The sequence below is a fragment of the Talpa europaea genome (assembly GCF_964194135.1).
Source record: "Talpa europaea genome assembly, chromosome: 2".
Lineage (NCBI taxonomy): Eukaryota > Metazoa > Chordata > Mammalia > Eulipotyphla > Talpidae > Talpa > Talpa europaea.
In genome coordinates this window covers 36,252,186-36,280,003 of record NC_140068.1, presented here as the reverse complement: position 1 = coordinate 36,280,003, position 27,818 = coordinate 36,252,186, and the positions used below count along the sequence as shown (strand labels likewise).

Genomic DNA, 27,818 nt, shown 5'->3' with positions numbered 1-27,818 from the left:
TTGCATAATGTTGGCACTTATGAATTCATACTACATTACTTTGCTTCTAAGTACTTGGTTTTGTATGCTTCTATTTTAATAGGTAATTTAGCTGATGAAGAAAGTAGGGACAAGTGGTGATAGCACACAACACTGAGCATACTAATTCTCTGCATTTTCTACAACAAAAGGGTGAACTTTATTGTATGTGAATTATACCTCCACAACACTAATAATCTTTATTAAAAAGAACAAATATATGCCTATTTATATTCCCAACTATGCCTACTCACAAAGCCATCAACATTAGTAATAGATAAGTGGTCATTGAATTGAATAAATAAATGGACAACAAACAACCCCCAGATTAGGAAATTATTTCAGTAACATGTTTCTTGATCTGTCAGACTTGTTTCCGCATCATTACCTATTTTTCCTTCTCAGTGTGCTCTTCACAGATGTCTTCACCAGGTCTTCTCTCCACCCTACTCTGTGCCTCTAGAAGCTGACATCTATGAGCTGCCTCAAGAGAGCTCACTTGTTCTCTGGCTTCAGTAAGATTCAGCCAATGGAAGCACTGGCAGAATATCAGAGGGCAGAAGGAAAGAGGGATTGGAGTGTTTATTTCCCCAGATTACTCCTTGCCAGACACACATTTTGGTGTGCTCGGGTTTCATGTCGGAGACTCTTACACAATCCTCCCCAGATTCTTGCCCTTCTTGCCCTTGCCCCTTTATACCTCAAGGTAGTTACATCTTTCCAAGTTCCCTAGCCCAAGGCATGCTTCACCATCCTTTCATCATTTCTTTAGCCCTCTCCCCACCTTTGACAACTGTCCCTTCACTTGGTTTCCTTTAACCACGTCTATGGAACCATCTTTCTCTGAATACTGACCCACATATGAACATTTCAATAAATTTCTTTTTTTTTTTTAATAGAGGCATTTTTGTTTGTTTGTTTGTTTGTTTTGTTTATATAAGCACTGGGTACAGTCAGAAGCGTGGGAGGGTGAGAGAATTCACCAGAGCCAGAGCGGGGAGCAGAGCAGGCAGAAGGACTGAAGTACACTGCTGAGGGGAGCAGTGGGCGGCAGGACAGGTCTGCACGCCATGTGGGACCCTCCTCCAGTGGCCGGGGAGCAGCCAGGGATTGAACTGGTGCCAGAGGCTGCGGGCAGCTTCGCAACCCAGCGCTCTACCGCTGCGCCACCAGGGAGGCCCTCAAATTTCTTTTAAGATATTATTGAAAATATATAACTACTATATCAAATAGTGAAATAAAATTTCGTTTACACATAAATGCATTTTAATTTAGAATTTAGACATAAATATTAAATGTAATAGGATAGGTTGTACACAAGTATGAAAAAATCAAGAAAATGACATGCAATTCACTGGAGTGCATGGGCATTGTTCTCAAGCATCCAGAATACAGAGTATTAACTTACCACGTATGTCTTCCCAGCCCAGTAGAGAAAGTGACCCAGCCACTCGAAAGCTAAAGCCCCTGCACCTGCGATGTTGGGTATGTGATAATTCTCTGTGGTGTCAGTCCCATTCAGTAGCCACATGTAAACATCACCTCTCTTGTCGCTATAGTAGAGGCTGTTGTTATACCAATCCATGTCTTAAAACAAAGTGAATTGGTAGCAGTTACCTTTCATGTATGCTAGCATAACCATAGTCAGTCAGCAAAACACACAAGCACAGCTATACAATTTTAAAGCACCTACTAACTTAGAAATTCACTAGGACAGCAAAGATATATTGAGAAAATTTCAATAATGTTATCCCAAATCTTAATCCTTGGGACTGGGGAATAGAACTAATCTTCATCTGAACATCTCCTTTTGGTCAAAGATTGTCACAGTCACTTGTCTTACTTAATTCTGAAAGCAAATCAAGTAGGAATTAGCCCCATTTTTTGACATGGCAAACCCAAGACTCAGGGAGATAATATGTTCTCCCCAAGGTCTCACCGATGGAAAGAGGGGAAGCACAGATTCAAGCCAACTCCAAAACACACTGCCTCTTAAGTCCTTGAATCTTAAGTCCTACTATATTTTGGTCATATGTACTTTAATAGCCAATTAAACAGCTAATAGAGCTATTTAGAGAAGATGTCATCTTCAGGCCAGACCACTGTTATACTATCTGGAATGAAAACTTCTTCATTCTAATGTGTTCTGAGCAAAATTACTGACTTGTTCCTTAATAATCTTCCTTATTAAGAATTTTTTCTTTGATTTAGAACTTCATGCAGCCATTCTCCAGTCTTAAATTCATAATAAATCTTAGTGGAACAAGATAAGCTTTTACTGTGAGACAATATTGATATATTAAAATACGTGAGAAGACTATCAAAGCTTTCCTCAAATGGGCATAAATCAGTAAATAACCTCACATTTTGTGAAATGATAAATAGCATTCCTATTGAGAACTGACATTTCTTAATAGCATTACTGGCAGGATAGTCAGTCAATATTTTTTTCCTTTCATTATTGACCTAAAACACTCAGCTCTTTTGATTTATTAAATAGCTTAGAAGACTTCTGAATAGAAACCTATCCTCCAAGTGAATAAGGAATTTGGTGTGTACCTGACACATTTCCTATATCAGAGGATAAGAATTCTCCTGGGCCAAAGCTATTTAATGGTTTACTCCAAAGTCCATCTTCTTTCACAGCCATAATAAATGGTGGCTCTTTAGCTGTTTGATAAATAAAAAATATATATATATATCATTGAAAATATACTTTTTAAGGTACATCTCTTATGCCCCATATTTCCTTTATAAAGTAAAAGGATATCAACATTTTGAAAAATACTATGGAAGGATATGAGTAATACCTGCTTAATAGAACTATCATATTAAGTATTTTATTTTTATACAAATCTCTGAAATTGAATATGAAGGAAAGTGGGTGGTAATGTTGCCTCTATAGCAATATCATAGTGTGTAAATTATTTATTGTTTTGCTTTGGATACTGGTAACCACAATCCCACTTAGTACACCCAGATGCAATTGTGATAACAGTAGGCAAACAGTACAGTTATCTTCTATTTTCCTTCAGCCAAGAGGACAGAATTCAACATAATTCCCTGCCCCTCAACTTCTCTCACCATGACCTGCAGAGTATAAGAGGTGCTATTTTTCAATAAATCATAAGAAAAGAAAAAGTCAGAAGAAAACTATATTGTTTCATCAAATATCTTGGAAGAGTTTAAATAGCAGGTTTTTAGAAGCAAATTAAAAGTCATACAGTGCCTTACTTGCTTTCCTAATCCCTATCTCAAAGTAATTTAGTCAAGAGGCCAGCACACTCTTCTTCTACTTTCTCTACCATAATGAGGTGAGGAATTTTAAAGGGCATAGGAAATACTCCTTTTTTGTCAGAATCATTCCCTAAATCAAAGACATTTTCTCACCTGGCACCAGAGTAGTACCCACCGAGGGCTCTGACCAAGGGCCTGACCCCTTGGGAGAACTTGCTCTCACAGACACCGTGTATTTCATAGCACTCTGCAGCTGGGGTACATTAAGCATGGTCCCACTTATGTTAGAAAAAACATGAGTGATTTCTGGGAAGTCTTGGCTTGATAGTTTCACATCGTAAGTCCAGTTCTGCCAGGCGGAAGGGCCTAATCAGATGAATTAAACAATATTACTGACTTAAGATGACATCAGCAAGGGCAAACAAAGGATCATGGTGTGAATGGAAAGGAAATTGGGCTATAATAATACCTTTACCCCAACAATCATCAGAGCTATGACTAGCATCATGTCTGTCCCACCCATCCTAATTATTTTGCCCCTTTGAAGGAAACCTCATTCCCATCAAATCAGAGGGTAATATTTTCAGTCAAAGCTGCACATCTGCAGCATAGAATTGGCAGAGGGGTTTTCTTTAAGACCACTGGTCTAACCAGGTTCCGAGTAGACAATTGCTGAATGATAAATTGCTAATTTTGTATAGCACTTTTCTCCAAGAGGTGCAAACCAAATTAAAAAAAAAAAAAAGCCTGTTACTTTTTAGCCATCTTTGAGATATGGAACAAACAGGCATAATTAACTTTATCTTAAAGTTTTAAAAAAGTCTGTTTGCTGAATACTTTAGGGGACCAGTGGTTGGCAAACTATAGCCTACAGGCCAAATTTGCCTACTACCTGCTTTGAAAAATAAATTGTAGTGGAACATAGCCATGGTGACTCATTTACATATTATCTATGACTATACACACAATACTAGGGCAGAGTAGCTGTAACAGAGACCAAATGACTCACAAAGCTGCTCCTTCCTCAATAGAAAAAGTTTAACTTCTGGGCTAGATACTGTTCCAAGTGTTCTACCCAGGTATCTTAAGTTAATCTATATGACAATTCCATAGAAAAATATCATTAATATTCCCATTTTTCAGATGCATGGCATGGTTAAATAATTTGTCCAGGGCTGTTCACTAACTAATGGAAATACCATCTTTGAATCTTTGAATCCATGCAGGCTGGCTCCAAAATCTGTTTATGCACCATACATACTGCCCTCCAGAGATGGAAGTTCAAGTTTAGAGAATTTTAGAGAGTTGCTCAAATCTATGCAAATCTCAATGCATGAAAATCTCAAACAGAACACTATCCCACTGGCTTCTATACTGGCTCAGACTAGAATGCCAGTGTATGGCTCCTTCTAGACACTCAAGAAATGTTCAAGACATTCTATTGGCATATACATGATAAATATGGAAATCTTCCCAAAACTAAATTAGTAAATGCAGAACAAATAGAAAAACACCTGTGTGTATGTGTAGAAATGTTCAAGATATTCTATTGGCATATACATGATAAATATGGAAATCTTCCCAAAGCGAAACTTAAAATGCAGAATAGAAAAACACATTTGTGAGTGTGTGTGTGTCTGTATGTGTAGAACTGAAGTCTAGGCAAGAGGTGCTGGGGGTGAAAGGATTCACCAGAGACAGAGTAGGGAGCAACAGATCTACTGAAATACACTGCTGCAGAGAGCAGTGGGTGAGACAGGAGAGGTTTCCTGTGCCAGATGTGGGTTAGCTCTCTGACCTGGAATGGAACTTAGGCCATAGCCTAAGTTGATAGTGCTGAGACTTAACCCCTAGGCCACCAGAGAGGCCCTGAAAACACTTTTGGTTTTTTTTTTTTTTTTCAGCTGAATATCCCTTCTGGTTGATGACAGAAGCAAGTGATGATAGAATCACATGAGGGGACTCAAAACTGAGTCACAATGTCAAACAGTTCAAGTTTTCCTTTCCCTCCAGCAAGGCTAGTAGTCATGCTGAGGGCAGGGCACTCACTGGCTCCTATGGCGAGGGCAGGAGGCTTCCACTGGACCCGGGCCTGGTGGGAGCCAAACAGAACTGAGAGTTGCTGCGGGCGGCCAGGGAGGGGATGCGGCTGGGTGTGAGAACCAAAGATGACCAAGTTACTGAACCCAAATTCTTCTATGTGACTCAGGTCACATCCCACAATGAACTCATTAAAAGATGAAGAGTCTTGTTGGAAAACGGCCTTTCCATCTGTGACCAGGAAGTCATTGTTTTCACAAGCAAAGCTCTTCACTTCAGCAAAGACAGTTTGAGGCAGGACAAGATGGGAAGCAGAGCCATCCAGAAATGTTGACATGAAGCTGTGGGCCGTGTCATTGAAGTAAATTATTCGCTTGGACTGTGGCTTTACTGCAAAGTCCTTTAATGTGCAACTCTCCACAATACGCACCACTTCAGAGCCCCGGCCAGGTGACACAGGGAGATCTACTTTATAAATGCCATCTCTCAGGAGATAAAAGACATACCTGACAAAGGAACAAAAGAAGTGTGGCATGATTCAATGCAATGGTAGATGAGTAACCTTTTCAGTTCATTACTTTATCCTGTTGTGCCATCAGAATCATAAATCTTTGGAGTGGCTAAGGACAAGATTTCTCAAGGTGCAAAAGGGTACAGGTATTTACTAGAGATATCCTCCATTCATTTAAGTTAGAAATTGGAATACTGGAAAAGCTCCACCTCAGTTTTAATGCTTTGAGAAAAAGCAGCTGTCAAAGACTTCACTGAGATGCATCTTGAATGATTGATTTAATTGATGAAGATAATCCTCAAAATGAGTCATTTTTGTATAATTGTTAGCAACAAAGTTACATTTCAAAGGTTCTTACATAAGCTTTTACAAATGAGGAAAATAAGATCCAGGGAATCAAAAGGACTTGCCCTAGGTCACAGATTTTTTTTGTAAATATTCTATAATTCAATTGTTTACATAAGCCTATGACATTAAAAGAAGTAGCTAATACATTATGAATTAATGTGAATAGGAAAATTTGATTTTAAATCAATGAACAATCTTCAAGAAAGTCAATTGTGAGAAATAACAAGTGTTATGGGCTGCATTTTTTCTTTAATTCAAAACAAAAATAACTATTTCTATAAGAAGGAAAAAGCTTGATTTTATAAGCATTAATATCTTATTATTAATCTGCTATTATTGGCAATATTTAAGGAAAACCCCAAAACAACTTCCTGTTTTCATCCTTCACATTTATGTGCATTTGGTGATCAAAAAATACATTCACAATAAATACCTCATTTCATCTTCAAAATAACCCAATTGATTGGTATTACTTTCTTCCTCATGTTAAAGGATAAACCTAGGTCACAGACATGAAGTTTCTTACTCAAGGCAGCACAACTAAGCTAAAAAGTTTCCATTTCATTTGCAGTAGAGAGGAAATAGTTATTTGTAATGGAGAATTCTCACTGATTATTAGCCATCAATTCCTATCTCTTATGTTGGATGCTAGAAGCATCCTCAATAAATGTCTCTTGATAGCTATGAGAACCAAACCAAAGAGATGAACTGGAGCTGGACTGCTCAAAAAAATAAAAACAGAGGAAACAGAGGCAGAAAGAGGTTCTCATGGGGCATTGCAGGGTCATAAAATCCAGAATGACAATCCCAGTACCTGAGTTCCAGACATGAGTTCTTTCCTGTGTACTCATATTTTACTGTAAAGGACAGAGGGAAAACTACTTAACTAGAGGGCCTCCCCGGTGGCGCAGCGGTTGAGCGCTGGGTTGCGAAGCTGCCCGCTGCCTCTGCAGCGCCGGTTCGATCCCCAGCTGCTCCCCGGCCACTGGAGGAGGGTCCCACATGGTGCGCAGACCTCTCCTCTCCTGCTGCCCGCTGCTCCCCTCAGCAGTGTACTTCGGTCCTTCTGCCTGCTCTGCTCCCTGCTCTGGCTCTGGTGAATTCTCTCACCCTCCCGCACTTCTGACTGTGCCCAGTGCTTGTATAAATCAATCAATCAATCAATCTTGTATAAAATAAATATTAAAAAAAAAAAACTACTTAACTAGAGAAGCTGTAGATCAACTTTGAAAGAATTTCCTCCTGGCTCTACAGAATGAAGACTTTGCCTAGATTTAATTAAATTTGAAATGAGATACCTAGATTGCTTCATCTGTAATATGATGTTTCCTTAGCAAGCAAGTTTCCCAAAGATTCTTGCCAATGGAAGAGAATTCATATTTATAAGACTAACACTTACCCATTGTATGAATCAACCACAATTTTTTGAGGTGCATTAATGAAGGGGGGAGTAATTTCCTCACTGTTTGAACAGTTCTCTAAATCACAGACACATACCTAGAGTATAAAAAATACATCAGTAGGATTAGTGTCTATATTCAATAAAGCCAGCAAATATTCGTCCAGAATCTGTTCCTTGCTTAGAATTAGTTGCTGATCACTTTTCAAAAGATTTTTAAGTCATTTTTATATCCATTCTTCTGAGTTTATGTTCTATTGGCATCAATGAAATGCCTATTTTCCTGGCTTGTGAAGGCATTCAACTAAATATTAAGCTATAGTTTTAATATTTAATTTGATCCAAGATTATGGGCTTCCAGCCATAGTAATAAACCTGTTTATTGTGATAAGAAGAAAACTTGAAATACATCAAGACTGTGCCTTCTGAAAGATTTCAGTGATACTGTCTCTTTAGAAACTGACTAAAGTTATCCCTTGTTTTATATAATTTAAATGTTTGCAGCCGGTTCTGATCACAATGAACCGTCCCACTAATATAGTTACCACCACTATCTTTCAGAAGATGGATCATCACTAGTTTTAATTCATGACTCTAAAAATATAAAAGTGATGAAAAGCTAAGACTAATATTAGGTAATGTGAAGACACTCTTATAGACCAACTCATGATTCGTTTGTTAATGAATGTCTAAAACATCTTAAGCACTTAACAAGTATTTATTGAATGAAAGAATATATTTTGTCAATATGCACATGAATGCAAATATCTGTCTATTCAGTTTAAATTTTCAGACTAACCAGTTCATCCATGATGAAATACATTTTCTGATAAAGCCAGTCTACAGAGATGGAAGAAATGAATCCTGAACCCCTGTAAAAAACTCTTAGGTCAGACATGCTGGACATGTCAGGAGCCTCCTTCACCCATATGAGAGTTCCTTCAGAGAAATAAACAGCTTGCTGGTGGACATTAACTGATATTCCTGGAAGAGGCATGCAAATACATGTGAGTTACGATAAAACAAACAACACAAAAACTTACATAAAAGAGAATTTATTTCTTTAGATTTTAATAAAGAGACATAAAATAGAACTAAACCTGGATTTTTCTTTTTATCTTAACACATTTATATTATACTAACCTGTAATATTATGGTGGATAGCATCTGACTGAAGGCAATGTGCTTCATCTACTAAATGTTTTAAAGATCTCTTTCTTAGAGAAGTTTTTCTGGATAAAAAGAGCCATTGTTCCTCTTCTTGAACTAAAAACCAATGACCATGATTTAAGACAGATAAATCAACCATTTCCACATAGGCACACAAAGATCAACACCACATTTCAAAACATGGGGACTAGAAATTGAAAGAAGTTGATCAGATTATTTTTTTAAGACACTGGGGTATTTCATTTGTGGTATAAATCACATTATTCTATGATTTGGGGTAACTAGTATAATGTCAATCAAGTATGACTTATGTGTATGTGTCCCTAAAAGTCCCCACAATAACATTATATGTTGTATCACCATTCCCAACAGCCTTGCCCGAACAGGAACTCAGCTCATTATCCTTGACTTCTTGGTAGAGGTAGTCTAACCAAGACCAAAGTGAGTTATTGAATAACACACACATATAGACAGACATTGGTTATCTTCAATATCTCTCCCTTTGAAGTAGAAAAGTCCTTAGAGAAATGAAATTTAATGACTGCAAAACTCTGCCTGATATCCTGTTCTACTAGAGATTGATGCAGTGTGCTTTGTTGAATACTTTCAGGGCAATTAATAAATGTTATGCAATAGTCGGAGTACTAACCTTAAGCCTACTCTATATTTAACTCATCCTTTGGACATGCTTTTGGCATAACAAAAATACCTCCCCTTTCCTAGAGTTTAGTAATAGCCAAAAAACTAAAAGCTGGTGATAGATGACATGCAGTACTCACTGGCATAGTCATGTGAAAGTTAGGGTAAGGGGTGGTCAAATCAGAAAATTGGGTTCTAGCAAAAATAGAGAATAGAATTCTAGAATTCTGAATCTTGGTGTGTTATTTAAAACACCTTTGCTAATTTCCCGGAAATATTTCCATTGCTTCTTAGAAAGCACTTTCATCTGACTTTTGCTAACATAGGCATCATGCATTAAGTATCCCATTTCTCAAGATCCTTGTTAAAATGCTAAAGCCAAAAAAAATTACATATTAAATGATTACAAAAGTTAATTTGGGGATTGACGATTCAAAATGGTGACAAGTAATTTATTAAGTCCAGATACATTTAAAAACCTTGGAGACTAGAGAAGAAAAGGATATCTGATATGTATTGAAAGATCATACATACTGAAAAATGGGAGATAGTTCAGAAAGGTTACAGGTATACCCTAAGTATATAGATGTGTTACCATTACCAGTGATTTCAACTGAAATCAAAGATTTGCTTGAGGCTCTTTTTTTAATCCCTAAATGTTTTCATTCTAGCTTCTAAATTCCTAAATTCTAATGTGAAAAGTTTTGATCTGACAACTTACCTCTCTTTGTCAAATACTGGAACTCACTTAAAATTGAAAACTTACCAACTACCCAAAAAATAAGTGTCCATTTGGGCAGAAGAGATAGGGTCTTGAGGCCTACCGGGTGACCCAGGACCTCTGAGCTCACCCTTGCCACCCCCTCAATTCCCTTGGAACAGATTGAGCATCCGCAAGCCATACCTGCTAGGGATGGAGTGGTAATATTAGATTCTGCTTCTGGCCCCTCACCAACTTCATTTACTGCTGCAATAGAAAACCTATTCCAAAAATAATTTAGAAAGATGTGTTTCACATGGCATGGTGTGAACATGAGATAAAAATAGAAAGAGCAATAACATTTCTGTTTAAAGGACAATGTGGCAATATGTGTATCTAATTACTTGGCGCCACTGCTCAGCACTAAAATGACCATTAATCACATCCTTATTTGCCTTCCCCATAGGATAGTTCAGGGTCACAGAGGTCAAAAATTGAACTCCACTATCTGCATGACCCCTATTTCTACCCTAATTTAAAGAGACCTTAGTAAATGTTAGAAAAGCTAACAATAATAAAATAATCCCTCAATGGTTAATAAGAAATACCATTAACAGAATAGCACCTCTTTATTTTTTTCATGTTAGATTAAATGAGGAAATGATATTCATGAGATTTATGTCTTTGTTCATTTTTATAAGAGTCCTCTGAATATAACAGAAAAATACATGAGAATGTTTTGTTTAGGATGATATAATCTACTAAATATATAAACTTGAAGAAAACCACAAAAACTTCAACCCAATATCAAAAGCCAAAGGTGCTCCTCAAAACACATTTAAATTATTCTTAGCCATATTTCTTAAATAATTGCTAAACCTGCAGACATAATTCTTACCTGTAGGTGGTATTTGGTAGAGTGGAGTAAAACTGGAAACTGGTTCTCTGTGTCCCTGAATCTAATTTTTGATTTTTGCTGATCAGTCTTAAGTTATAACCCAAAATAGGTCCACCTGGAAACTGGGGTGGTGCCCAGCTGACTTCCACCGTGTCCGGACTTGAGCTCTCAATATTTCTAATGAAAGGAGCTGCTTCAGGAACTAGAAGAAATAATGGTAACAAAGCCAGCAGAAAAATTTACAGGGTTTATGTTTTTAACTAGGATAGAAAAATGTTTTTATTGAGATTTTTCAATCAGCATTCAATATTTTTATCAACATTCAAAATAAGTCAGAGAAGGTAGTAAAAGATGTATGAGCTACAACTCTTTATCCCTAAATTATACTAGTTAGCTACTTTCCTAAGGAATCACTCAATTTTTTTCTCCTCCTCAATTCTATTTATGAAATAAAATTAAATGTGGAAGTATACAAAGAGGATAACAAGTCTAGAAAAAATTGTCAGAAGTTTCCAGTGACCTAAATGAGTTGAAAGGTAGGAATGCACCCAGTTAGGAAGAAAAAAAGAATCAGTAGCAAAGGAATCTGGAGTCAATGATTAACATGAGTTGAAAGAAGTGGGTCCTGGGGCCTTTTCCCTCAGGAGGGTGGGATGGTCTGGCCAGTTCAGTTGAAGATATAGTTCAGATAAGCCTGAATTAGAACAATCTGCTTCACTTTTGCTGGCATCAGCTCTGATGACCCAGACTATATCTTCCTTAGCCCAGCTCCCACGGTCCCTTGGAATCCAAGTTGATTTAGCAGTATACCTTCTCTTGTAGTGGATTAAAAGAGCATGCATTAATTAGCTAAGCATCCACTCAAAGAACAGATAAGAAAACAATCTAACAATCTGCCTTTTATCCATGTCTCCATCTATTTTTCATACCTCCCATCCCCTGAACCCTTTTTCATTTTCTGTTTTCATAGAAAGTCATACTTGAAATCATTGTGCTCTTGAGCAGATTCTCCCCCTCTGAACACTTTTGGCATATGCTGTTTTATCACCCCTGACTCATTAAAGTTGGGAGAATTAATACTGTTCAGCCCTCGCCTTGGGTGAGTTTAAAAAAAAAAAACTCAATAAATCACTCAGTCTTTTTCTGATCCAATTCCTTCCCAATTCTCAGACTAATCTTTGGCAAACACAAACACCATTGCAACACTTCTCTACTCCATGCCCTCAGTCACTCCGATGAACAGGGGAGTGGGAATTATCTCCCACTAATGAGAATGAAAATGTCAGAAAATCTAATTCGTTAGGATAATGCCCAGACACGATCTATTCTACTTCAAGCAAGTAGGATGCCACCTACAAGACAAACTTACTTTCGTTCAAATCTTGCCCCCCAAATTCTCCATAGACCCAATAGGGTATTTTAAAGGACTGCAGCAGCTTTGGTGAAGGTGTGCTGTGGTGACATACATCTGCGGAGGTATGAAGCTGCTCTCCTAAATCATACAGTGTTGTAAACCAATGTTACCTCAGTCAAAAAAAAAAAAATCCTCCCTAAAAGACTGGTCAGGTTAAGCAAGGAATAACCATTCAACTTGATTAAGAAATTACTTTCATAATAACCCCAATTAAGAGGCAATAAATACCCTCTAAAATCATGTATTTCCTGGAGCTAAAAGAGACTAGGACCATGAGGCAATGGAACACAAAACAGGTAATTTTATATAAGTTTTGATGTAGCTAAAAGTGAGAGAAAATTGAAGAGTGAGTTACCATCCATGAAAAGGATACACACTAGAAGGTCTGAAATACCTAGAGGTTATATGGACTTGCTGTTGACTGAGGTTGATTCTGACCACTTTATTGAATTTGCCACCTGACTCTCCTTCCCTCGTGTCCCTACTTCTAATCCCTTAAAGGTCAGACCCAGCTCAAAATAGTCCCCTTACCATAGTACACAACACCTTCCCATTTACAATATTCTTTCCTTATTTACAACGGTTTCTGCTTATAGTATTCCTTCTACATTAAAAGGTGAGCTCCACAGGCAGGAATATTACCATACCCCAAGGTATGGTAATAACTTAGAACACTACTTAGCACATAGGTCCTCAACTGTTGAATGACTGTTAATGAAAAAATAAATGTATTTCATTTCTTAAAACAAGCTAAACCAACACTTTGGGATAATGTCCTTATTCCCATAAGCACGTGTGACATCATACCTCCAGAAGGATGAGTTCTATAACTGGAACTTGGGGGAGAATATAACTGCAACTGAGCTGTGAAAATCCAAACCACTCGAAAAGTATACTCAGTGAAGGGATGCAGAGACTGTACCACATATGAGAAATTGGACACGGCCTAGATTAACAAGAGATCGATAATCAGCATTGATAGCATCATTACTGTACAGTGTGACTTGAAAGTAAAGACCTATAGGTAATGGCTGGCTTTCTGGATATTGGTTAATCCAGGACTGCCAGACCAAATGTAGAAGCAACTTGGCGCTCAAAGCCAAGTCATCCTAATATCAGTCTGTGCAACTCACACCAAGTCTTTCCTTATTCAAAATTGCGATATTATAGATTCAATTCTGTTGAATCTAAGCTTTTGTTTTTCTATGCTATTATACTTGGTGTCTTAGAACTGTTTTTCCCTCATTTTGTTGATGCTTTCCTAAAAAGGAGAATCCTGAATGACACTCTACACAACACTTCCAAATGGAACAACCATCTGTGAGAATCTTCTTGCCTTCCAACCATGTTGAAAGCATTTCAGGAGTCAGATAATGACCAATGATATTTGTAGTTGGTGAATGACGCTATGCTGAAGAAAAAAATCACTATATCCAATGTTTCCCTCATAAAATAAAGGGTTTGGCATAAACATGTTACAGAGTAGCAATGATTAAAGTTCATCCAATCCACCTATTCATTTTATGAGTATCTAGAATATTTTATGCTTATAATTATATACAGCAATTTGGCATTTTTAATAATTTGGGGGGGGAAACCTATGTCTAGGTACATTGGCAGCTTCTCATACCTCAGTGTAAGTCCAGCTTCCCGAAAGCTGTGTGTATTTCCACTGTATGATATATTTTACTCCAGAGATGTTGGCAGATTTCCATCGTAGTGTCACACTATGACTTCCAATGGAAGAAGCAAAAGGTGCAGTGGGGAGATCAGCATTTTCTGGAAAGAAAACAAGATTTCATCCACCATGTACCCCTGCCTAGCCAAGCAGGAGAGCTTGTGCCTATTTCATCTGTTGTCCTCAGCAGTCTCTTGCCACAGCTCCATCTTCCCACAACCACTCACCTGATCAATAACTGATGCACACATTCAACTGATTTATTTTTTTTATAAATTTTATTGTTATATTCCCCATACAATTGCAGCCCCCCCATTCTGACCCCAATCCCTCCCCTCCCGCCCCCGCCCCCCTAAAAGTGTCTCTGGTTCATAGTTTTTTGTTGATTTTGATTTTCACTTTCTTATATTCATTTTCCTGGTCCCTTATTTAAGTTTTCTAGATTCCTGCTATGAGTGAGACCATCCGGTATTTTTCTCTTTCTTTTTGGCTTATTTCGCTGAGCATGATCCCTTCCAGTGCCATCCATGTTGCTGCAAATTGCATGTGTTTATCTTTTTTGAATGCTGAGTAATATTCCATGGTATATATGTACCACATCTTCTTGATCCAGTCATCTATTTTTGGGCATTTGGGTTGTTTCCAAAGCTTAGCTATTGTAAACAGTGCTGCTATAAACATAGGGGTGCAGGTGCTCTTTGGAATTGATGTTTCTGTGTCCTTTGGGTAAATACCTAGGAGTGGAATTGCTGGATCATATGGAAGCTCTATGTTTAGTAGGTCCAGAAATCTCCACACAGCTTTCCACAGTGGTTGGACCAGTTTGCACTCCCACCAACAGTGCAGAAGAGTTCCTTTTTCTCCACACCCTCGCCAACATTTGTTGTTGCTAGTTTTTTTAATATGGGCCATTCTCACTGGTGTGAGATGGTATCTCATGGTAGTTTTGATTTGCATTTCCCTGACGACAAGTGATGTTGAACATTTTTTCATATGCCTGTTGGCCATTTGCATTTCCTCTTCAGAGAAGTTTCTTTTTAGCTCTTCTGCCCATTTTTTGACTGGATTATTTTCTTTGTTGTTGTTGAGTCTCATCAGCTCTTTGCAGATTTTTGTGATCAGTTCTTTATCATTAGTGTTGGGTGCAAAAATGTTCTCCCAGTCGGTGGGGTTTCTCTTTGTTTTTGTTATTGTCTCTTTTGCTGTGCAGAAGCTCTTTAATTTGATGTAGTCCCAGCTGTTTATCTTTGCCTTCACTATCACTGCTTTGGGTGATGTGTCTGTAAAGATGTCTTTGATGTGCAAATCACGTAGTGTTTTGCCTATATTTCCTTCTATATATTTTATGGTTTCAGGTCTTATGTCTAGTTCTTTAATCCATTTTGAGTTGATTTTTGTGTATGGTGTGAGGTAGTGGTCAAGCTTCATTCTTTTGCATGTAGCGACCCAGTTTTCCCAGCACCATTTATTGAACAAACTTTCTTTGCTCCAATGCATATTCTTTGCTCCTTTGTCAAAGATTAGTTGACCATAAATCTGTGGGTTTATTTCTGGATTTTCTATTCGATTCCATTGGTCTGTATGTCTGTTCTTGTTCCAATACCATGCAGTTTTGATGATTATGGCTTTGTAGTATACTTTGAAGTCTGGGAGTGTGATGCCTCCATTCCCTTCTTTTTTTTTCAGGAGAGCTTTGGCTATTCGGGGTTTTTTGTGATTCCATATGAATTTCATCAATAATTGTTCTATTTCTTTGAAGAATGACATTGAAATTTGGATTGGAATAGCATTGAATCTGTATATTGCTTTTGGAAGGATGGCCATTTTAATAATGTTTATTCTTCCAATCCATGAGCAGGGGATGTCTCTCCATTTCTTTGTGTCTTCTTCTATTTCTTTTAACAGTGTTTTATAGTTTTCTTTGTATAGGTCCTTTACCTCTTTTGTTAGATTTATTCCCAAATATTTGATTTTTTTTGTTTCAATAACAAAAGGGATGGTTTTTTTGATTTCTTCTTCTTCAGATTTATTGTTTGTGTATAGGAAGGCTACTGACTTTTGCGTGTTGATTTTGTATCCTGCCACTTTACTGAACTGATTGATGAGTTGAATTAGCTTTTCTGTGGAGTTTTTGGGGTTCTCTATGTATAATATCATATCGTCTGCAAATAGTGATAGTTTGACTTCTTCTTTTCCTATTTGGATTCCTTGGATGTCTTTCTCTTGTCTTATTGCCCTGGCTAGGACTTCCAGTATTATATTGAAAAGCAGTGGTGAGAGTGGACATCCTTGTCTTGTTCCAGATCTTAATGGAATTGCTTTCAGCTTTTCACCATTGAGAATGATACTGGCTGTTGGCTTGTCATAGATGGCCTTTATGATGTTGAGGTATGTTCCTTGTATCCCAAGAATTTCAAGGGCTTTTATCATGAATGGGTGTTGCACTTTGTCGAAAGCTTTCTCAGCATCTATTGATATTATCATATGGTTTTTATATTTCTTTTTGTTGATGTGTTGGATAACGTTGATTGATTTTCGGATGTTAAACCATCCTTGTGCCCCTGGAATGAATCCTACTTGGTCATGGTGAATTATCTTATGGATACATTGTTGGATTCTGATAGCTAAAATTTTATTGAGGATTTTTGCATCAGTGTTCATTAGGGAGATTGGCCTGTAGTTTTCCTTTTTTGTGTTGTCCTTGTTCGGTTTTGGTATTAGTGTAATGTTGGCTTCATAAAACGTGTTTGGTATTGTCCCTTCCTTCTCAAGTTTTTGGAAGAGTTTGTGAAGGACAGGCACTAATTCGTCTCTGAATGTTTGGTAGAATTCATTTGTAAATCCATCAGGTCCTGGGCTTTTGTTTTTGGGGAGGTTTTTGATTACCATTTCAATTTCGCTAATTGTAATTGGTCTGTTTAGGTGTTCTATTTCTTCTTTATCTAGCTTTGGGTGATTGTAGAGTTGTAGGAATTTGTCCATCTCCTCTAGATTGTTAAACTTGTTTCCATATAACTGTTCATAGTAGTTACTGATTATTCTTTTGATTTCTGCTGTGTCCGTTGTGATTTCTCCTCTTTCATTGATGATCCTGTTTATTTGTGCTTTCTCCCTTTTTTCCTTTGTGAGCCTGGCTAGGGGTTTGTCTATTTTATTGATTTTTTCAAAGAACCAGCTCTTGGTTTCATTGATCTTTTGGATTGTTTTTTTAGTTTCAATTTCATTTATTTCTGCTTTGGTTTTTATTATTTCTTTTCTTCTACTGGTTTTGGGGTTTTTTTGTTGTTCTTTTTCTAGATCTTTGAGCTTCGAGATTAGGTTGTTTCTTTGCGTTCTTTCTTGTTTCTTGATGTGAGCTTCTATTGCTATATATTTTCCTCTTATTACTGCTTTTGCTGCATCCCATACATTTAGGATATTGGTGTCCTCCTTGTCGTTCAATTCAAAAAATTTTTTAATTTCTTCTTTGATCTCCTCATTAGTCCAATGGTCTTCCAATAGTGTGGTTTTTAATCTCCATGAGGTAGGAAAGTTCCTTGCCTTCTTTTTATGGTTTATTTCTAGTTTGATGCCTTCATGGTCAGAAAAGATGGTTGATATGATTTCAATCTTGGTGTATCTGTTGATGTTTGTCTTGTGCCCCAGTATGTGATCGATCCTGGAGAATGATCCGTGTGCGCTTGAGAAAAATGTGTACTCCGTTTTTTGGGGGTTTAGTGTTCTATAGATGTCTGTTAAGCCCAATTGCTCTAGGTCCTTATTTAGAGCTTTGGTTTCTTTACTTATTTTTTGTCTTGTTGATCTATCCATTGTTGATAGTGGTGTGTTGAAGTCTGCCACTACGTATGTGTTTTCTCTGATGTCTGTTTTCAGAGAGGACAACAGTTGTCTGATATATTTTGGTGCTCCTTCGTTTGGTGAGTATATGTTAATGAGTGTTATTTCTTCTTGAAGTATTGTCCCCTTGATCATAATGCAGTGACCATTTGAGTCTCTTTTTATCTTTTTGAGTTTGAAATCTGTTTTATCTGATATAAGTATAGCTGTTCCTGCTTTCTTTTTTGGTCCATTTGCTTGTAGGATTGTTTTCCATCCTTTAACTTTGAGCCTATTTTTATCTTTTGTAGCTAAATGTGTTTCCTGGAGACAGCAAAAGGTTGGGTTTTGTTTCTTAATCCAGGATGCAACTCTGTGTCTTTTTATTGAAGAGTTTATTCCATTTACTTTTAGAGTTAATATTGATATGTTAACATCTGTATTTGCCATTGTGTTTGTCTTTCCTTTGATTTTATTTATTTATTCTTTTAATAACTTTTTTTTTTTGGCCTTCTTTCATTGTTATTCGTCCCTCTGAGGTTCTGGCTTTAGGACTCCTTGTAGTATTTTTTGGAGTGGGGGTTTATTTGCAATGAAATTCCGGAGTTTCTGTTTGTCTGGGAAGGTCCATATTCTTTCTTCAAAGAGGAAGGAGAGCTTTGCGGGATAGAGTATTCTTGGTTGGCATCTGTTTTCTTGGAGTCTGTTGACTATGTCCCTCCACTCTCTCCTTGCCCGTAGTGTTTCTTCGGAGAAGTCTGATGTCAGCCTGATTGGCTTTCCTTTGAATGTTATCTGTTTCTTCCCTCTTGCCAGCTTCATTATTTTTTCCTTGTCCTGGATTCTTGGGAGCTTTACTATTATGTGTCTTGTTGTATTTTTCCTTTCGTCGTGGAAGTTTGGTGTTCTTCTTGCTTCTTGTATATCAATTTTCAGCTCCTTCTTCACATTTGGGAAGTTCTCTTCAATTATCTCTTTGAATATTTTCTCTGTTCCTACATCTCTCTCCTCTCCTTCTGGTATTCCTATAACTCTTATATTTCCTTTCCTCGTGGAGTCAGATAGTTCCCGAAGTCTTTCCTCGTTCTTTTTCCTTCGTACTTCTCTTTCCTTTTCTGTTTTGGTTCTTTTTATTTCTGTGTCTTCAAGATTACTTATTCGTTCTTCCATTTCATCTATTCTGCTTTCATTGCTTTTCCCAGAATTCTTTAGTTCTTCCATTAATTCTTTGATCTCCTGCATTTCTTTTACTTCCCTCTTTAGGGACTCAATTTCTTTCTTCTGACCATTGTTTTCCCTCTCTAGGGACTCAATTGCATTCTTCTGATCGTTGATTATTTTTCCCTTATCATTGTTTTCCTTTATGACTTCTGTCAGTTTTTTAATCACGGCAATTTTAAATTCTCTTTCTGGAAGGCTCAGAAATTCTTCCAAGTTATTGTCGTTGCAATCTGGGGGCTGGTTTTCTTTTTGTGGTGTGCTTTTTCTCTGGAGAGTTGCTAGGTTGCGTGTGGTTCTTCTCCTCCCTACTGTCTGTTTTCTAATTTGCCGTATGCGTTGGGACACTGTGTTGTTGGGACTGGCCGGCATCTTGGGTGGGCTTCTCTGCTCCCCTCTGGTTCCTCCAGGAGTCATCTGTCAGTTTCAAGCAGTCTTTACTGGAGAAAGGTCCCTGTTCTAAAATGTCGATGTGGGGACACACTCCCCTGTGCGCCTGGTCTGCCCCGGCGGTGGGTTCCTGCTCTCCCTCTGGGCTTGGAATGCAGGCCAGAGGGGGTCTGGTGTGGGCGAACTTCCCCCGCTCACCTCTGGCTCCTGAGGAAGCCTTCTGCAGATAGTCTTTACTGAAGAAATGTCCCTGTTCTAAAATGGTGATGTGGGACACACTCCCTGCGCGTCTGGTCTCAGGCACACTATTCTGCGCGCCTGGACTGCCCCGGCTGTGGGTGCTTGCTCTCCCTGTGGGCTCAGACTACTTGTTCGGAAGGGGCCGGGTGTGGGCTAACTCCCCAGCTGGCCACTAGCTCCTTCAGGAGCCTCTGGTGGCTTCAAGTCGCTAGGTGGCGCCAGAGATCTCTCCTAGAGCCCTTGGGGAGCTGATTTTCCACCCCGTGGGACAGGGAGCAGAGCGGGGATGGTAGGGTACACCTCAACGGCTTTGGGGTGCTGTGTCTGCCTTGTGCCCCACCGTCGTGGGGAACCCACGCCCCTAATTTCGTGCCCCGGGTCTCAGTTCCAAAGCCCTCAGTTCCAGGACGCGGGCTGTAGCCCAGATCAGTGGCGCGGGAATGGCGCCTTTTGAATCCCGCTTCCCTGCCTGGGCGCCTTGTTCCTGCTCACTCAGGGAGGGCCTCTGCGGTCTCCCCGCAAGCCTAGGTCGCAGGCGCGGGGACCTGGGCAGCTGCGATCCCATCTGGATCAGCGCGCCGCTTTCTGACGCTTTCTGCGCAAGCTTACCGGGCGGCCGGGGCTGTGTGCTGGTGCTGGTCTCCTCCTGGGGGGCGGGGCTCTCTTTAATGGCGCCTGGAGCTCACCTCCGTGGCGGATCCTGCAGGGTTCTCCACAGCTCCCGTTCACGGGGTGTGGTGGCTGAAATAGTTCCTTTCCACTCACAGTCCCACTTGCTGCGTCCGTTTTTCTTGTTGGCCGTTTTGGTTTGTTGTTTCCCTCCTCTCTGCAGGTCAGAGAGTGCCGCCTTTGTGGGCGGGGGAGGGGAGCAGGGTTCTGCGCTTCCCTCCCTTCTGGTCCTCTTTTATGGCAACTTTCTTCTTCGGGCAGTTTGCTGGAGTCGTCCGTTTATCTTCCGTGTCCCAGTTCTCACTGGGACCTGCCGCTTTTCCTCCCTATTAACTTTTTTTAATGGGAGATCTTACTCGCAGCGTCTCCTCGCCGCCATGTTGCTCCGCCTGATTTATTTTTTAAAATGAGCCAGTGACTCTGGCAGCTTCCACCCACCTCCTCCCAATTGAACTTACTGTCATTTTTGAATTTAGTCTCTTTTTTCACAGGCAAGCACTAGGCAGTGTTCTGAGACTATGCCATTTTCTCATGTGATGCCACTTCCTCACAGGTGACAGGGGTGGGTCCTTAAATCATATCTGCTGCATTTGTACCCCAAGACATTTTTTAACCTTTATACTATAATTATGCTACTGTCTATCTTGTCAACAATTTTATATGTGCAAAGACTTCTATAGTCAGCAGTTTTGTATTATGAAATATTTCATGACATCTAAACATTCGTGATATTACAATTGGCATAAAAGTCTATAAAGTAAAGTAAAGGCAGTAAAGATACTACTTCCAAGACACTGTAAGGGGATCGGATTCTGAATGGGATATACCACTGGGGTGAAATCATTTTGATTTCTGTTTTCTGAAACCATGACAAATTTAATGCTTTGGCTTGCTTTCTTTTCCACAATTATTGTATAAAATATACAGGTAATTTTACTTTCTCCTTTCAAATGTGGATGCATTTTATTGGATCCATCAATTGGACACTGCACCATTTCTCCAATATTGTAGTCATATTGAGTGCCAACTTCTTCATTTTCTGTTGCACATTTCTGTTTTCAAGGTACTTACTTTTGATCACAGTCCCTATCAAGACACCCAACATCCTAAAGAAATTATGTCATAAAAAGGAATGTAATGCAATCTATCACACTACTGTGAACTACCTCCATTTGGTGGTTCCAGCAAATGTTGGCTAACTGTGTACCTCCTTAGAATATTTTAAATGTCCCTTGGCTCCCTGTGGGGTAATTTTGATGCCCTGGGGCACTTGAGTACATAGTTTGGGACCACAAAATGTAGATTTTATCCAAAGTTATCTTCCTCTACAAAGAAGGGAAAAACTGTAATATTACTACTTCTCCACAGAAATGTCAAGGAGAGTGTATTGTGGGACACTGCAGGACAGAAGTAAATTAGGAGAATGACTTACTTCTAGACAATTTCCATCATTCCTGAGAGTAAGGAGAAAGAAAGGGTTATACTGTATGAGAAAGAGCCAATCTTCTCCCAGCTGGAATTGTAACAGGGTGGTCCCCAGGAAAGGGGGAGGTTCCCTGCCCCACCCAAGGGAGGGTGGAGCTGAGCAGGAAGAGGAGAAGCTGCAGAAGAGACTGAGGAAGGAAGCAGGATGGAGCCAGGAGACCTGGAGGAGGCGCATGGAGCCTAGAGACAACGTGAATAAACTGCGCTTGTCTTTTGGTCGTGGACTGGGTGACACAGATGTGGGTGAGACCAGTGGGGAGGTGACAATGGCAGCTTTTATCTTGATGTTGATTTTGCTCTTTTCCTTCCGGGCTTGTCTGGTTGTTTCTGGCCCTTTTCTGTGGGTCCCCACTGGAAGATGCTTTAGACTTGTGACAGGCTTTGGGGCCTTGCTCTGGGTCAATCCCTTATGGATGGACTTTTACCCACAAGGGGACGGGTAACTTTGGGTGCTTCATTTAGAAACTAGACTCTGCCTTACCTGTATTGTTTCCTAGTTTTATTAAAGTTCCTTCCCATTAAAGTCTCCTGTGTTTTGTGTTGATGCGGCGGATGGCAGAACCTATTTAGAATAGGCAGGTTTGCGGGGTTTGGGCTGCCCCTCTCCCTGTCCTATAACAGATTGAATGGTCTCTCAGTAGGAGGAAGCTCTAAGGAATTCTGGAAAAGATAGCTCCTAACATCTAGGCTATGATTTATCAAAGCATTGGTCTTTCAGAAACCTCCAGAGAATTAACATACTAGAACAAAGAAATTTAGATATACCCAACCTGTTTTAACATCAGGTTATACCCAAGACCCCCCTCTCCGACTCCAAATTCATGACCCAGATGGCATAGCTTCAATACATCTTTTAATTTTCCCAGAGCCTTGTAGTGAGCCATACCTACAGTAGGCACTCTATTAAAAACTTGCTAGGTGAACAATAAAATACACATTAAATAAAATATTCTGACAATTTCAGTTCTTTTAGTGTTTTTTCTTGACATAAAATTGGCTTAGGTTTCACATTTGTTTCATTAGGACAGAAGTGATAAAAACATTAAAAACTGGGTCTACATTAAACTAGAAAGCTTCTACACAGTGAAAGATGCCCTATTGAGTGGGAGAAAATATTTGCACACCATGCATCTGGACAAGGGACTGATAATTGAATATCACCAAAGAACTCATACAATTCTACAAAAAGAAAATAAATAACCAGATCAAAAAAAGAGCTGAAGAGCTAATCAGATTATTCTCCAATGAAGACATGCAGACAGCCAACAAGCACATGAAAAAATGTTCATCATTACTTATCAAGGAAATGCAAATCAAGACCATGGTGAGATACCACCTCACACCGGTGAGAATGGCCCAGCGGAAAGAAAAAATGGCCCCACGTCTGGCAAAGACGTGGAGAAAACAGAGCCCTTCTGCAACTGGTCTAGCCCCTACAGAAAGCAGTATGGTAGTGTCTCAAAAGATTTAAAATGGATCTGTAATATGGCCCAGTAACTCCACTCCTATGAATCTACCCCCAAAATACTAATTTGAGAGAAAACTTGCACTCATGTTTATTGCAGCACTGCTTACAATAACCAGACTGTAGAAACAACCTAAGCGCCCAAAAGCAGGTAAGTGGATCAAGCAGATGTGGTTTTTATACACAATGGAATATTATGCAGTAATTAAAAAGATAAACTCGGGGCCTCCCTGGTGGCGCAACGGTTGAGCGCCAGATTGCGAAGCTGCCTGCAGCCTCTGCAGCACCGATTCGATCCCTGGCTGCTCCCCGGCCACCGTAGGAGGGTCCCACATGGCGTGCAGACCTCTCCTGCCACCCGCTGCTCCTCTCAGCAGTGTACTTCGGTCCTTCTGCCCTTCTGCCTGCTCTGCTCCCCGCTCTGGCCCTGGTAAATTCTCTCACTCATGGCAACATGGATAGAGGTGGAAGGGATAATGATAAGTGAAATAGGTCAGACGAAGATAAATACCAGATGGTGTCACTTCCATGTGGAATACAGAGAAGCCAAACTGAGGATCACATAAAAACAAGCTCAAAAACTCACCCTTGAAAGCTGACTATGGAGCTGAAGCATCAGGACCTCCCTGTGCCACCTATCCCTTATTTTGCTCTGAAAGGAGTCTTGCTGAGACTGAGATATTAGAATGAGTTCCACCATTGAAATGACTGCTTTTTTCCTACCTATTTAAAAAGTTTTAGCATAGCGACATATAGAAGTCTATGTATTTTCATAGGTGGTTTGTACTCCTTAGTGGAGCTTATTTAATGAAAGGCACACATCTGCTTACCCAGCACTTCCTCTTCATAGGCGCCCTCCGCGCTGCTGCAGCCAACCTCACATGATTCTCGCTGTGGGAGACAAGCAGCATGCTAGTCAGTGCAGCCTTTGTTCTGCTTTTGCTGATAAACTTCAGCTAGATTTTAAAATATGAGCCCCGAGCATATAAGTACATCTGCATATCAAGCTTTTTGATCACACCCAATTGTAAGAAATACATTTAACAAAAAACACTAGCTGGGAGAAAAACAAAATGATTCTTGAAAGAGTGCATAATTTTTTTCTTTTTGAATGATTTTATTGCGTTATATTTCACATACTGTAAAATTTACCCATTTAAAGCACACAGTTTTAGTGTATTCACAAAATTATGCAATATGCAATCATCCCTACAGTCTAATTTTAGAACATTTTCATCATTCCAAAAAGAAATTCCATACCTGGGATGCGATGCTATTTATTCTATTCTGTTTCATTTTGTTTATTGTAAATTGTGACTCACTAAATTGGCTCCAAACTTTCTCATTGGCAAAAACCCACATTTTGAAAATATCAAGCTCAACAACACAATTACATTTTTACCATCACAGTCTAAGGTTGTGAGCTAACCACCTAAATCTCCAGTCTAAAATGATCCCTATTTGTCATAGATCCATGCCACCTTTGAAAATCTTTAAATTGGCTATAAATTTTATAGTAACTATAATCTTAGTAGGTATTGCAATATCAATGTAAAATAAAAGGTCTACAAAAGTTTAGTGATGAGTAACATTTTAGCGCATTGATCAAAATCAGAGTAAACATTTTGAGACACAAACTTCCAGCAACTCTTAACCGATCTATTAAGGCTAGTTACCAAAAAAAAAAAAATTTAAAAATTGGATAAAAGACACACATTGGAAGACTACAACAGAATCCTGATGATTCTTTCTGTTTTTATTTAGCTTATAATTCTAATACCTAGGAAAACATGCTATTGTTTTTCATACTAATAGTAGAATCACCACACAATGCATTGCCCTAAACATCCCAGGCAGAGAATGCCTGTGATTTCTAAAAACTTGCTGTCAAATGTTTGATCTGTGCACTCAAAAAAGTGAAGCCTGATAAAGCCAGGTTTGCTTAGTTAAGGATTAATTTAAATACTTCAGTTTGGACTCAGGATTATTTAACTTAAGAGTTTATTTACTTTTCACATCCTCTTTGCAGGTTTCAGTGAAATACATTTAACACATTCATTAACTACAGAGAATAAATATACCAAGGTGGTAGCAAAATTATCATGTAACATGGGTTTGTTTTGTTTTGTTTTTCACCAAAAAAAAGTGAGGAAAAAAAGAGCTGGAATAATGTTTATTTGAAAATATAGCTAGTTCTGACAATAAGGAAAATGTGGGCTTATTTTTCCTGAATTTTTCAAGGGAAATATATAATAAAATTCAGTGTAGGGGTTTAAATGTTTTTTTTTCACTTCATTAAGATTATATTTTTTTCAACTTTATTGAGATGCAATTGATATATAATATTGTGTGAGTTTAGGTATACAGTTTGTTGGTCTATATATTTAAATATTTCAAAATGATTACCACCACATAGCTTTAGCTAATACCTCCATCCCATAAAACTACCTTTTGATGGTGAAAACATTTAAGATCAACTCTTTCAGCAACATTCAAGTGTACAAAAGAGTAATATTAGCTATAATCACCATGCTATATGGTAGACCCTCCAGAACTTGTTTCTATTCCCATTCACACCCCCATTTTGCCTTAGTAACCGCACCATCTTCATCATTATACCTCTGGCTCCACTTTTGTGCCTCCTACACCAGCACAGATGCTGTCTGGGCCTTTTCTTACACCTGTAACACACGGACTACCTACCTCACCACCCAAGTGCAATCTCACCATATGAATTATAGCTCATTTCTTAAAAAAAATCATTCACACCAAATATGTGTCAAGCACTATTTTAGACTGTAAAGCTATGACAGTGAGCAGACAAGTAAATTCCTTGCCTTTGTGAAATTTACATTCTCTTAGGAGGGAATAGACTGTAACAGCAAAAAATAAACTACATTTAGAAAATAAAAAGTGCTATGAAAATAAAAACATAATCAGATAAAGAAAGTAAGATTAAAAATGAAGAAAAGTCACAGGCATGAATCGGTAGGAAGGGGACTTACTTTAGCATGCTTTTTTAAATTATCAGGGACAAGCCATCTTACTTGCTAAGACCATTTTCCAAGTTAGATTTTGCTAATTTATCACATCCAAGACTATTTCCTCCAAGAAATATGTGCAAGAAGTCCAAGTTTCCTAGTTTGAAGCATTAACAATTAAAGAGTTTGATTTCCTAAAGGTGTAGGCAGCTAAGTTTAAAATATTCATATATCTTTATATCTAGATCAATAACCATAAAGCATTTATTAGTGTTCTACTTTAAGGTGTGATATTTTAAAGTATCAATAGTAAATTATAAATAGAAAAGAATAATCATATATGGTTATATACATGTAATACATATGTATACATATATAATCATATATGTATGTATCGTTATAACACTGACAGACAGACACACACACACACACACACACACACACACACACACGATTGAAATTATGTAAGTAGAGACAAGTGAGCAGCGTGATGATTAGCAGGGAATTCTCACAGTAGAAATCCAATCCTAGGTGGTGTCAATCCTTGAGAGACTTAGCTCTGGCACTTTTGATGCAAGTCTCCTAGGGATTATTTTTTATTTTTTCTAATTTTGCTATAATCACATTCAGCACTCTCAGCACTTGCTTTTATTTTTAAATCTTATTCAGGGAAGACTTTCAATTGCCTATTTACATATGGGTCAAACTTTACTTCTGCTCTATCTCTTCTAAGCCAACCCCCACCCAAGCTACTTCTTAAGAAAAATGATGCAGATACAGAGTAACCATAGGTTTTAAAAATAAAAATTCCTGTTTAATTTTCTAGTGTTCATTTTTATTCACTAGTAAGAGGGAAATTTTCTATTTTACAAGTGAATGAAATTCGTATTCCCCTCAGACAACATAGCATAATTCTCTTTTTCAAAGACATTTAAATAGAGTACAAGACAGATTTTAAACAAAAATAATGTAGACCTGATGTCAGATAACCTAAAGTTAATCCTGAAGGGTATGAAATCCAGGACAAGTTAGTACTTGAGGAAGATTGAATAGTAAATTGTCAAAATCCCAAGGCTTTCTGAAGGAGAGGAGAAACAAGTGCAGTGGGGGAGACTGGCCAGGGGCGGGGAGAGCTGGCAATGGGGATTGTGATGGACTTGGGCAGCCAACATCAGCATGAAGTCCTTATTATAGCAGTGAAAAAGCTGTGCTTCAAAATGTTGTTGAAGAAGCTTGTTAAATAAAGAAGAAAATTGCAATTAATGTGTTTTATTTTAATATACTGTATTTAATGATAGGACACATGCTTTACAGAGAAAAAAATAAAAGCTGAGATAAAGCTTTCCTTAAATATGCCTCCTCCTTTTTCTCTCCTCCACCCTTTCCCAACAAGACTCCAGAAACGACATTTCAAACCAAATTAGAATAACATACGTGTATCTGTTAATGTGTGTATATTGTGTGTATACATACGCACATATATACATTTATATATGCACATA

General features: G+C 38.5%; 1 protein-coding gene across 1 annotated transcript in view; it reads right to left on the bottom strand.

Moving 5' to 3' along the window:
* The window catches only part of ROS1 (ROS proto-oncogene 1, receptor tyrosine kinase), a gene marked incomplete at its 5' end in the record, with an annotated part of 105,732 nt that overhangs the window by 67,272 nt on the left and 10,642 nt on the right, over positions 1–27,818 (bottom strand). Inside the window, 12 exons of the mRNA XM_084228398.1 lie at positions 1,427–1,605; positions 2,578–2,688; positions 3,409–3,621; positions 5,305–5,801; positions 7,554–7,651; positions 8,353–8,537; positions 8,697–8,819; positions 10,267–10,343; positions 10,961–11,162; positions 13,182–13,320; positions 14,005–14,153; positions 24,166–24,226. Coding sequence (XP_084084524.1) covers positions 1,427–1,605; positions 2,578–2,688; positions 3,409–3,621; positions 5,305–5,801; positions 7,554–7,651; positions 8,353–8,537; positions 8,697–8,819; positions 10,267–10,343; positions 10,961–11,162; positions 13,182–13,320; positions 14,005–14,153; positions 24,166–24,226 — 2,034 coding nt within the window. The remainder of the gene's footprint in view (positions 1–1,426; positions 1,606–2,577; positions 2,689–3,408; positions 3,622–5,304; positions 5,802–7,553; positions 7,652–8,352; positions 8,538–8,696; positions 8,820–10,266; positions 10,344–10,960; positions 11,163–13,181; positions 13,321–14,004; positions 14,154–24,165; positions 24,227–27,818) is intronic.